At 39.8% G+C, this 12,743-nt stretch overlaps 1 protein-coding gene across 1 annotated transcript; it reads left to right on the top strand.

Annotated features, from left to right (window-relative positions):
- The first annotated feature begins 2,181 nt into the window (after window positions 1-2,181).
- On the top strand, window positions 2,182-12,412 carry LOC149844928 (cell division cycle protein 48 homolog). Its single transcript, XM_089986539.1, has 9 exons — window positions 2,182-2,210; window positions 2,921-3,092; window positions 4,907-5,135; window positions 6,069-6,838; window positions 7,868-8,089; window positions 8,922-8,993; window positions 9,648-9,929; window positions 10,075-10,434; window positions 12,116-12,412. The coding sequence occupies exons 1-9, from the start codon at window positions 2,182-2,184 to the stop codon at window positions 12,410-12,412; spliced, it is 2,433 nt and encodes an 810-aa protein (XP_089842665.1).
- The last annotated feature ends 331 nt before the right edge of the window (window positions 12,413-12,743 follow it).

The following is a 12,743-nucleotide window of genomic DNA, read 5'->3' as shown; positions in this document are numbered from 1 at the left end:
TTCACCTTTTTGATACGTCGCCGTCGCCGGGGCCTGCGCTTCTAAGTCGCCGGGGCCTTCGCTTCTAAGCCCTAATACCATGAAAGAGTTAATATCTTTGTAAACCATAACTTTTTTTTTTAAGATAAAAGGATAATTAACAAGAAATACATTCAAATGCACAGATTCTGTTTTCTAACGTATGACCAAAAGTATTTCTAGATTTATCTAAAACAAGTCCACCATTGTATTGGATAATGCAAAGGTAAAACGAAACAATTTTTTAAAGCAATGTTGTCAGTATCGGAATCGGACATTGGCCAAAGATTCGCTCGGTGTATCAGCCCGATACCGATACTCAAGTGTATCGTTCTGAATCAGCCAAAATATAATTAAAAATATTAAATGTCAATCAGTGACACGTGTTAAAACTATTAAAATAATATTAAAATTTAAATTTTAGCTATTTTTATATTTATTAAAAAATAGCCGATTCAGGTCAGTTTCGAAAAGATTTTTTGGCAATACGATAATTCTTGTTCCGAGTTGCAAAATAGTCCTTGTTTTATTGTAAATTTTCAAAAGCATGCGTATCTTATGAATTTTTTGCAAATTGGTCCCCGACTTTTGCACCGTTAATGCAAAATAGCCTTCAGTTAGGTTGGCATCAAGCTAACCACGGTTAGGTATTGACCATGGTTACGTATTGATGAAAATGACCATTACACCTTCTAAGTTCTCTTTTTTTTTTTTCAAATCAGTTCCTTCTTTATTTGTTTTTTACAAAATGGTCCTCAATAAGGCAGAACAATCATTTTCACGCACTTTTTGTAAATTATCCGTCTGATTTACTTTTCTTACAAAATGGTCCTCTGTTGAGGGCAGAAGAGTCAATTTGCTTTCTCTTAAAACGACTGTTAACCTCCGGAATTAATTTGCAAGGGTTAAATGAAATGGTGGGAACCAATTTGTAAAATCTCATAAGGAGAGACCACTGTTTTGCAAATCGCTAATAATGTGGGGACTATTTTGCAAGAAACCTTTTCACGTAATGTAAGATTTTTATGGTCTCAAAAGATTATACTGTGCGTGCATAATTGGCATCTAATAAAAAGCTCAAATACATATATTTAAAAACCTACTCAATATAAAACCTCCCAAACCTACCCAATAAGAAACATTTATTGGATTTTCGGTATTTTTTCGAAATTCTGACCTATGCACTTGTTTTTATAAGAATCAGTTCTTGGAGCATTTGATTCTGATGCATAGATATGTTTTTATAAGGTTTCAAAAATCAATGACATACAATTCCATAATTTTTTTAGGCTCCAATTACCATTTTTTCTATCTAAAATGCATGATCCAAGTCTCGATTTCTAGTAAATCAATCATATTGAACACATCTGTAAGGTCAGAGTTTCAAAAAAACACAGAAAATCTGATAAATGTTTCTTGTTTGGGAGGTTTTCTACTGAGTAGGTTTTCATTTTCCATGTATAACATATGAAGCAAATGTTATCTAATAACTTTAGTATCCGTTTAAATGTTTTAACAATGCATTTAGCCACCATCAAATGATAATCAATTCATAGATGATTTCCCCTTCTATCAAACACATTGTTATGTAATAAAAAATTAGGAATCCTTAAAAATAGAAAAACTGAAGAGGTATGATTATATTTTACGTTTATAAATTTTTTATCAATAACTTGAAGTTTGTAAAGCGATGCATTGCTTATTTATGTAGGGACATTCTCATTTTTTGGAATTATGTAGACTCAAAGATATTAAAAACTTATCAACTAGACCTTTTTCTTTTTTGGAAAAGTACAACTTAGCTTATTATCCTTGTTTGGCATGACATCTAAATTCATTAATCCTGCTCACTCCTTAAAATTTTAAAATAATAACAATAATTGAAAATTAAAATTATTGTGATAGTTGTGGGAGTATAGCAGTAGTAGTAAAAGAAAAACAATAATATAATTGTAACATAAAAGCAGAAAAGAAAAGAAAAATAAAATAAAATAAATAAACCTTTCTTCGCACACAAGAGATATATAAGAATTGGAATCCTTTTTCAACTACAAATACTCCCTTCTCAACCACAAACACCTCAACAGGCTTTCCTCCACCACATCATTAGTTCCTCTCATTTTCCCTCTCTATAGCTTTGCCATCCACAACAAATAAACCAGCATGGCCCACCAACCAGAACTCTCCAATATGTGAGTATTTCAGCATATGAATAAAACAGTTCATTTTTTTTTTTTGCATTTTTCTCTCCCCTCTTAATTATCATGAAAATTCAAAATGCTGGGGAGCAGATCCAATGATCGGGTCCGAGTACTTAGCAATGTACTCAGACCCCCAAAGTGCAACATGTGCCCCCGTGATGCCCTCTGAGAAACTGCCCCATGCGCAGAGACCTAGCCGTGCTGGCTCAGCCTGCCGTGCTTATGGTCACTGTCTTATCAACATAAAACTCTGAGGGCTTACCCCTTGACCCCAGGGAGGGAGTCGCCAAGCTTTGGCTTATATGCAGGTGGGTCATGACGCCCATAGGATTTGAACCTAGGCTGTCTTTCAAGCAGCCTATGCCCCATCCCACTACACCAAACCCCTTGGGTCTTAATAGTTAGAACATACTGTCCATTTTTTTCAAATCATTGGTATGTTTAGAGATTTTATGGCCGATATGCTTAGAGATTTCCAGGAGACAATCAATATTATGTTTCGCGATATGAATGATTTTCAAAAATCATTTTTCTGTTTCGCAATTTTTGAGAAAAAATCACTATTAATTTTTAGCGTCTATGGCATGCAAAGGCAATGGAGGGAGAAAAATCACTATTAATTCCTGTATGTACCAATGACTGGATCATGCCTCCAAATGCTGAGAACTGGTGTTGCTGTTTATTTTTTCTTTCTTTAATAGAAAGGGTGGCAATTACAAGAGGGATTATAGCACGGCCATACTGGAGAGGAAGAAGGCTCCAAACAGGTTGGTGGTGGACGAGGCCATTCTTGACGACAACTCAATGATCTCACTTCACCCAGACACCATGCACAAGCTTCAAATCTACCGTGGAGACACCATTCGCATCAGGGTAATTAAATCTACCACATATATATATATATATATATATATATATATATATATATATATATATATATGTGTGTGTGTGTGTGTGTGTGTGTGTGTGTGAACAATTTAGTTGGGATCTCATGATGCAGGTCATTTTGAGTCAATCTAACCACATGGATGTTTTCGGCATGGTTGATTTAGGCCAAATTGACCCTTGGATCATGTTTTTTCAACCAAAAAAAAAATTAGTGAAAAAAAAAGCAGTGCATTTTACAACGGTCAATTTTTTATCTGTGAAAAAGACTGCACACAGGTCGAATTCTGATTATTCAAAAGTCAATTTCCACTAAAAACAACATATAGATCACATCAGGGAGGTTGTTTGGACAAAAAAATGGAGTTTGTATATATATAATTAAGGATGTCAACGGGTAGGGTTTGGTTCGGATCTAAGTGGAACCAAATCCAGGCTTGATTTGAGATTATGGTACTGGGTCTGGACTTGGGTCCAATCTAATCCACCACAAGAGAAACCATGCCCGGATTCTATAAGTATTACATGAACCAGACCTCGACCATATATACCCGATAAAATAATAGTTTTTATCATTTTTACGTTGAAAATTTGTGCATCTTAGTCGGAACTTGGGTCAGGCCCGAGTTTGGTATGAAATTTTACAAACCATAACTAGCTCCATATATTAATCGGGTCTGACCCAGATTCTAATGGAACCTTCTTATTTATCACCAAACCTGACCCTATAGGGTTTGGTAAGGGTCAAGTCCATGTCAAACACGACCCATTGACACCCAGACAACATGAGCATGCAGTGATTTGTCTGGCAGCCATCTATTTTGGCAATTCTCGAGATTGGTGTAGTGCATGTCCATCTCGAGAAATGTTGAGATGGATGGTCAGCAGTAATGGAGCTGCGTGCTAAGCATGCAATGCCACTGCATAAAAAATTACCTATATACATGACAATGTTTGCAGCTCTCATGGGTGAAGAACCCTCTTGTTAAGCATTTTTTTTTTCTGCACATCTAACCCTTCTGATTTGATTTACATATTTGGGTTGGGTTATCAGAAAGTAGAAACTGGCCCTTTGATCATCTTTTCCACATGTATATGTCAGATTTTCTGAAGGTTGAAAAATCAATATCCACAGTGTACTCAATTTTCAACCTTCAAAAAATCATATTTTTACATTAGAAAGATACAATCCAAGGTAGGGATGGCAGTGGACGGGGGCGGGAGACAAGTTCTCCACCGCTGTCATGTCTCAAAATCCTGCCTCCATCCCTGGGTTTTGAATTTCACCTCCATCCCTGTTTCATGTCCTCCATCACCTGTCCAAACGGGGCGAGGTGGGGCGGGCTCCGTTTCTCCCAGGTCTACTGTCATCTCTAAAGGTATTTTAGTTATTTTATTAACGAGGATCGAGGATGGGGTGGGAGAAAGCGTAAGTCCATCCCCGCCTCCATCCCTGCACAGGTTTTGATTTTAACCTCCATCCCCGCCTCCATCCCCGGTCCAAATGGGGCGGGGCCCCAAGTCCACTGCCATCCCTAATCCAAGGGTTGATTCTTTCTATTTTAACCATGCTGAGCACATCCACGAGGCCAGATTTTGTTAACAGCTTTGGTTGGCTTCTTAAACCTGAGAAGCTTATAAAATGGGTTCATTGAGCTAAACATGAACCAATTTCTTGAATCCAAACTCCAAATTAACTGATTAGAGAGCCAAACCGAGATGAGTAGCCATACTTTGTTCATTACTATATATCTCAAATTGCAAGCTTAAGTTTCATGGAATTTGCCTTTGATTTTCTCCAGGGAAAAAAGCGAAAAGACACGATTTGCATTGCGTTGGCCGATGAGGCATGCGATGAGCACAAGATCCGAATGAACAAGGTTGTTAGGTCAAATTTGAGGGTTAGGCTCGGTGATGTGGTCTCAGTGCACCCATGCCCATATGTCGGGTACGGGAAGCGTGTTCACATCTTGCCTATCGATGACACGGTTGAAGGCGTCACCGGCAACTTGTTGGATGCATATCTCAAACGTAATTTTCCGAGCTTGGATGGGAATTTGTTTTCTTATCTTTTTTATTCATTCCAATATGCTTCCTTTGTTATTGTTTTTCTGTATATGTTCATACGTGATTATGTTCTAATAGGGAACCTTTAGAAGGAAGGATTCATTTTCACACGGGCTTGAGAATCCCACATGAAAATGAATCATGTTACGAATCCTAATTGTAAGTTTCATATGTTTGTTTTTCATTTTTTGGAACAAGACATGATTCGGTTTTTCTTTTTTTTGTAGTATGAAGTATTAAATACAAACCTTCTATTGATTAGATTTAATGTTACAACCAAACCAACTAGGTTGTATATCCCAATGTATTCTATCTAGATCCTAATGTATTTAGATGTGTCCTCCTGAAACTTAAAAAAAAAATGCGTTATTTTGGGAAAAAAGTTTATAACCAAATGTTTATATTTACAAAAAGTAATTTTCAGAAAATCTCAATTTTGGATCTAATTGGATCGGATCATGGGTTCCGTATCTTCTGTTTGCCAATTCGTTTGCAACTCATTTTTTTTGTGCCGTTTTTTCAGTTGTATTTTTTAATGTGAATCCTTTCAAAACATAGTTATTGAATATATATTTTTTTTTGCCGTTTCACGTATTGGTAATTATGGAGTACCTTGAAACTAAGGTACTCAAGCTCGATCACTAGATTTGCTCTCGTATCCAGTCAATCCACACCACAACCACACATCTCACTCAAGAAGCATGCAGCTCTCTTGAGAACTGTGGCAGTGGGGCCCATGCGTATCCTCATCATGTGAGATGTAGGGCAAGAGTGAAGATCAGGTGCAAGCAGCACGCTCAAAGTGTGCATTGTGATTGCACCTGATCCTCTGTATTTCACAAGATGCTTCATCCCTCATCTTCCTCGGTACTATTGGCCTGCATGTAACTTATGCAGCCTACTTTTGCGATGCGTACCGTCCCGTGCGGAAGGGGGACCTGTTCCTGGTGCGGGGAGGCATGCGGAGCGTCGAGTTCAAGGTCATGGAGACCGACCCCGCCGAGCACTGCATCGTCTCTCCTTACACCAACATCTTCTGCAGCGGAGCCCCCGTCAAGAGGGAGGACGAGAGCAGCCGGCTGGACGAAGTCGGCTACGACGACGTCGGCGGCGTGAGGAAGCAAATGGCGCAGATCAGGGAGCTTGTAGAGCTTCCATTGAGACACCCGCAGCTCTTCAGATCCATCGGCGTGAAGCCACCCAAGGGGATCTTGTTGTACGGTCCGCCGGCCTCCGGCAAGACCCTGATCGCGAGGGCGGTCGCGAACGAGACGGGGGCCTTCTTCCTCTGCATAAACGGGCCGGAGATCATGTCGAAGCTCTCAGGCGAGAGCGAGAGCAACCTGAGGAAGGCGTTCCAGGAGGCGGAGAAGAACGCGCCGGCGATCGTCTTTATCGATGAGATCGACTCCATCGCGCCGAAGCGGGAGAAGACGCATGGGGAGGTGGAGAGGAGGATCGTGTCACAGCTGCTGACGCTCATGGACGGGCTCAAGTCGAGGGAGCATGTCATCGTGATCGGGGCAACCAACAGGCCCAACAGCATTGACCCCGCGCTGAGGAGGTTCGGGAGGTTCGATAGGGAGATCGATATTGGGGTCCCGGATGAAGTCGGTAGGCTGGAGGTCCTCAGGATCCACACCAAGAACATGAAGCTCTCGGATGATGTACTCTCTCTCTCTCTCTCTCTCTCTCTCTCTCTCTCTCTCTCTCTCTCTCTCTCTCTCTCTCTAGAATTTGGCTCGAAACAAGCTGAGCCGCTCATGGCTTGGCTCCTAAATCACTCGTTCAAACTCATAAAATAAGCTCGACAAGCTGAACATGAAGAATTGGTACTTGGCTCACCTGTACAAGCTTATTAAGTAGCAAAAATATTATATATATATATATATATATATATATATATATATATATATATATATATATATATATATATATATATATATATATATATATATATATATATATATATATAAGAAAAGAAAAGCTGGGGTTAGGCAAACCCCATCCATTATCATTCACCTTACCACTGGGGTTTGAAACTGCAACGTCCCATTACAAGGAGAAGTGCACTGATAGCTCCTACTAACCACGCGGAGCCCCACCTCCATTACTAAATATATTTTACATCATACAGTATATGTAAAATATATTATTGAGCTATTTGTTTTGCAAAAAATAAGTTTAGTGATAAAATCTTATCACTTCTAGCTCTTAATTCTTTTCCATAAAGAAAGTCAGCGCAAACTTGGTTTGTTTAACTGGGACTCATTATGAGTTTGAACTCGGCTTAGCTTGCCACTAGAATGTGCCAAGCTTGAACACTTGAAGCTTATGGAAAGGATATCAGTGTATCATGTTTGGGTCATGTATCAGAGCAATTTTGAATCCGACTAGTCTGATTGGGTAAAGCAAGTAAAATCCGATTCAGATTCTGTATGCCCAAATCCAAGTATGAATCTGATGGACAATCAAAACCCGATTATGCCTAAAGTATAGCTGATTAGCTAATTTGATTCAGATATGGCAGCACTTTTTGCCCATCTGACTCCACACCCAAAACTGAATCCAATCAAGTCCGACCCAGTAATGCCTAGCTAGATGGGAACCAAATTCAACTCGTTTACTTCCTTAATCTTTGGAGTCAATGCCACAAATCTTGTTCTTGTTCATTGTTTGGCAATTGTCAAGTGCAGGTTCGTTTGGAGAGGGTTGCAAAGAACACACATGGGTACGTTGGTGCAGATCTTGCAGCACTGTGCACGGAGGCTGCCCTTCAGTGCATCAGAGAGAAGATGGATGTGATTGACGTTGAGGACGAGTCCATAGACGCTGAAATCCTCAATTCCATGGCTGTCACTAACGAGCACTTCATTACAGCCCTAGGAACAAGCAACCCATCTGCCTTGCGTGAGACGGTAAAAAGCTTGACATTTTTTTTTTCTGTTTTTTGGGTAAATTTTCTAAATGGCACCTAATTTTTTAGCATAAGCCTGATGGTTTGAAATTTTTCAAAGAAGCACCAAAGTTTTGTTTATGTAGATCAAAACAACCATTTTAAAATTAACTACAATTTTTTTTTTATAACCTGAAGAAATTAACCGCGCCCGGCACGAAGACCTGATCACACTATTTCAGCCTGCCATACCTACAGTCGTCATGCCGGCAGTATAAAACTCCAAGGCTAGAACCCCTGCCCCCAGAGCCTATAATAGGCATTGGCTTGCTGAGAGGGGCGACCCCATAAGAATCGAACCTTGACTGCCTGTCTAGCAGCCAAGGCCCCACCCTACTACGCCAACACCCCTTGGGACTATTAACTACAGTTACTCCTAAACTTATCTTGGGGTCAGTGTAGGAGTGTAACAGGTTGGTTTTAACCTGTATTGGATCATATAGGATTTGGGTTTGATAATAATTGGAGGTCCGATTAAGAGTTCAGGTCAGACACATAGAATCTATGGTCTATGAAATTTCATATCAGTCCCAGGTCTGACTTGAATTTCGAGTAAGATCTGCAAATTTTCAATGTTAAAAACATAAAAAATATCCTTTTAATGGATATGGACTGGGTCTCAGGTCGTGCAAGTATACCCGCCCAGTTGTACCCCAAATTCTTAGGTACCATTTTGAAAACTAACCTTTTTCTATAGTAGGAAGGAGAACCATATTAATATTAATCCTTCAAAAACACAGCAGTTACAAGTTCATGAATTCATATTTATTCCAACTTTTTGATTTATTGAACAGGTTGTTGAAGTGCCCAATGTCAGCTGGGATGATATTGGTGGGCTGGAAAATGTCAAGCGTGAGCTTCAAGAGGTGATATAAACAAGTGCACATATATATATACAAGGGTAGCTGCCTAACACTTTTTGAACTTACCGCCAACCTACTAGGCTTTGGAAGAATTTTTTCTATGATCTGACCATACGTGATCTACATGCTTGATTTTTTAGGAAAAAAATATTCAATGCTTAAAAAATCATCTTTTTCATAAAAAAAAAAACATGATCCAAGTGTTACTTGCTAGTAAATCTACTGTGCCAAACACATTTGCAGGGTGCAAAAAACGACTCAAAACCCCCCTCTTAACAGGTGGTACGCTGGTTGTAGGTTTAAAAAGTGTGAGGTAGCTATCACTTTTCTTATATATATTATACTTTTTTATCTTTCTATGTGATTTTTTTTTTCAAGAAGAATGGAAAAGCTACCCTCGGGATCAGAAATCTAATCGCCCTTACTGCTGCACTTAAGTTTATTTAACTCATGGTTCAGCCCTTGCTTTCAAGAATCGCCAAGCATAAGCTGAGCAAGGGCTTATCTCTGTGATTTTTTTTGGATTAAACCTTATCCTGCAAGGCACGAAGACCTGGTAGCGCTGGCTCAACCTGCCATAAGGCTAGGACCCCTGCTCCCGGGGCTTATCTATGTGACTTGAAAATGAAAACATTTTAACATAACTCTGCCTTTTAGACTGTTCAATACCCTGTGGAGCACCCGGAGATGTTCGAGAAGTTTGGGATGTCCCCCTCAAAGGGAGTTCTTCTTTATGGCCCACCTGGTTGTGGTAAAACTCTGCTGGCCAAGGCCATTGCTAATGAGTGCCATGCCAACTTCATCAGCGTCAAGGGTCCAGAGTTGCTGACCATGTGGTTCGGTGAGAGTGAAGCGAATGTGAGGAACATTTTTGACAAGGCCCGTCAGTCCTCGCCCTGCGTTCTCTTCTTTGATGAGCTTGATTCCATTGCTGCTCAGGTTTGGCTTTCCTTTTCCGACTTTTGGGGACATGTGGTATCCTTCCTTTTAACCGTTGGCTGCTTCTATTTCGTAACTAGTTATTTAGGAAGCCAATATATATCCTCAATTGTGAGCACATTTTATTATTATTTTCCATATGCAGAGAGGGAGAAGTAATGGAGACGCAGGTGGTGCAGCTGACAGGGTTCTAAACCAGCTACTGACTGAGATGGATGGGATTTCTGCAAAGAAGACTGTTTTCATAATTGGTGCTACCAACAGGCCAGACATAATCGATCCTGCATTGCTTAGGCCTGGGCGCCTTGATCAGTTGATCTACATTCCCCTACCAGATGAGCCCTCTCGCTTCCAAATCTTTAAGGCATGCTTGAGGAAGTCTCCTATCTCAAAAGATGTTGATCTCAGGGCACTTGCCAAGTACACTCAGGGCTTTAGTGGTGCAGATGTTACAGAGATATGCCAACGTGCTTGCAAGTATGCCATTCGAGAAAGCATTGAGAAAGTAGGATTTTTCTTGACCTTGTAGTAATTAGGCCATTTATCTCAAATTGAGATCTGGTTTTGATGTGATTGCACACTTTAAGTGTGCTGCTGCACCTCATCACCCACCATCTGCTGTTGGGCCCCACAGATGACAGGCCATATCCCAAAGATGGTGGGTGATCAGGTGCAGCAGCAGGCTAAATGTGTGCAATATCACATTGCACCTGATCCTCCCTCATTTATCTATGTCATGCTCACTTTAACCTTTCAGTAAGATAGTTTAGTAGTAGTTGCGTGCGTCTGTGTGATAATGCACACGAGTAGTAATAGCTAATTCTTTCTTCATGCATATTTCTTTTGTTCCTGCCTTGAAGTGCGTTTCTGTTCAAGAGAATACAAAATCCACTTTCTTAATAATATGGTTGTGCAGCTAACTTCTTTGAATTAAATCCCCTAAAAATGTGCTGAAGCGCAACAGTTTGACAGGAAGCATTGTTTTGATGGGGGCTACGCAAATTAAGTGATATGCCAAATCACTGAATTTTCATGTTATGAGGCCGTCGCCCTACGATCAAATAGATCAGTGGCTGCTAGTGGAGTCGCGGATGATGATGCCATATGGGCCATTAGGCGTGGGTGCCCATATGACATGTTGGCAGATCAAGCGACCTGCCCTTTGAGAGATGCACAGCAAAAATGTAAAATGCAGCTGGTTGTTTCCAACCCTGTGACCGCAAGTTGGTTGTGTGGTCAATATGGCATATGACCAAGATCTAGTCCCGTGCCATACATCCTGAGCTTCTTTTAACTTTCTTGTGATCTGCATTTGATGGTCCATTGCTATTTTGCTTTTTCATGGTTTGTGGAGTTAGAAATGGTCAATCAATGTACACACAGATTGGTTCCACTCGTCCCCTATGTCATCCTCCATCTTCGTGCACCTCTGATGCAAGTTGTTTCAATCAAATCTGACCTCATAGATGGATTCAGCATGATTGATTTAATAGGAATCTATCCTTGGATCGTATTATTTTATGAAAAAAGTATGATTTTTTAAATCACAAAATTTTGTGTTTTGTTAGCCGTTGAGTTTGAATTACTAAAAAATCCTGCAAACAAGTCGATTCAAAGTATTGATCTTCACTAAATGGAGTATGTAGATCACATCTGTGTAGTGCTATTTCATCAAAATAACTTGCATCAATGAAGTCCCAAAGAAGGGTATGAAGATAAGGATGACTTGGGAGATGAGTCGATCCGGACTCACATACACGTCGAACAAATTAGAAACTTTAATCGTGCGTGCATCTTGCTTGTGTCTTGTATAGTTTCGTTTGTTTTTCAAGCAGTTCTTTTTCTTAGTATGATATGATTAGCTCAAATTCATGAAGAAATGCTCTGTTCTGCATTGTTTCTTTGAGATTCAAGCATGATCAGCTTGTTTTCTGAATGTTATGCAAAGCAGATTATTCTTGGAAATAGTTTCTTATGCCGTGCATGTAGTTTTGCTTGTACTGCCTCTATCAACCTCTTGGCGTATTTTCTTGCTATTACTCAGAGGGTCTATAAATGATGATTAATATTTTGAGCTTTTCTATAGCTACTTTTCTTCCTCTGTAATAATTATTTTCAAACAACTATTCTCCAAAAAATTTAATTATTCAGTGGTGAGAAAACAATGTTTCTTTTCACTGTTGTAGGAAATTCAAAGGAAGAAGAGAAGAGCCGAAAACTCTATGGAAGAAAATGAAACAGAGGCAGTAGAGGAGATCAAAGCAAGCCATTTTGAGGAGTCCATGAAGTCTGCTCGTCGGAGTGTGAGTGACGCTGATATCAGAAAGTATCAGGCTTTTGCACAGACATTGCAGCAGTCAAGAGGCTTCGGAAACAAGTTCGTGTTTGCTGCTAACAGGCCGGAAGCCTGGGCTAGAGTTGCGGTCGATGACCGATACTCAGCTGGTTCTGGTTCACCATATGATATTGACTTGTACAGTTAAGCTTGCCTATGATCCCATATACATTCCCATATACATAGCAAGTTTCAGATTAAAGCGTTCCATTATGTATTATGTCTATTGCTTGTTCAAAAGATCCACTGAATAACTATTTATAGAACATTGTTGGTATTGTTTAGTGCCTAATCTGATGCCTTTAGTGACAATCGTGATGTTTAAGATGAAGTTCTTCATTCACCTTCAAGGGCCATCACTTTGTCATTATTTTATTTGAGTAAAACCGAGGGATTGAGATTCTGAGTGTTAGAATTATGTGTTCTTGATTATGGGGACCAACATTGGGCATCCTATTCTAGCCTTAGGCTTTGTGACC

The sequence above is a fragment of the Nuphar pumila genome, chromosome 2 (genome assembly GCF_984573655.1).
Source record: "Nuphar pumila chromosome 2, dmNupPumi1.hap1.1, whole genome shotgun sequence".
In the NCBI taxonomy this organism is placed as follows: domain Eukaryota; kingdom Viridiplantae; phylum Streptophyta; class Magnoliopsida; order Nymphaeales; family Nymphaeaceae; genus Nuphar; species Nuphar pumila.
This window is presented reverse-complemented; position numbering and strand designations above follow the sequence as displayed.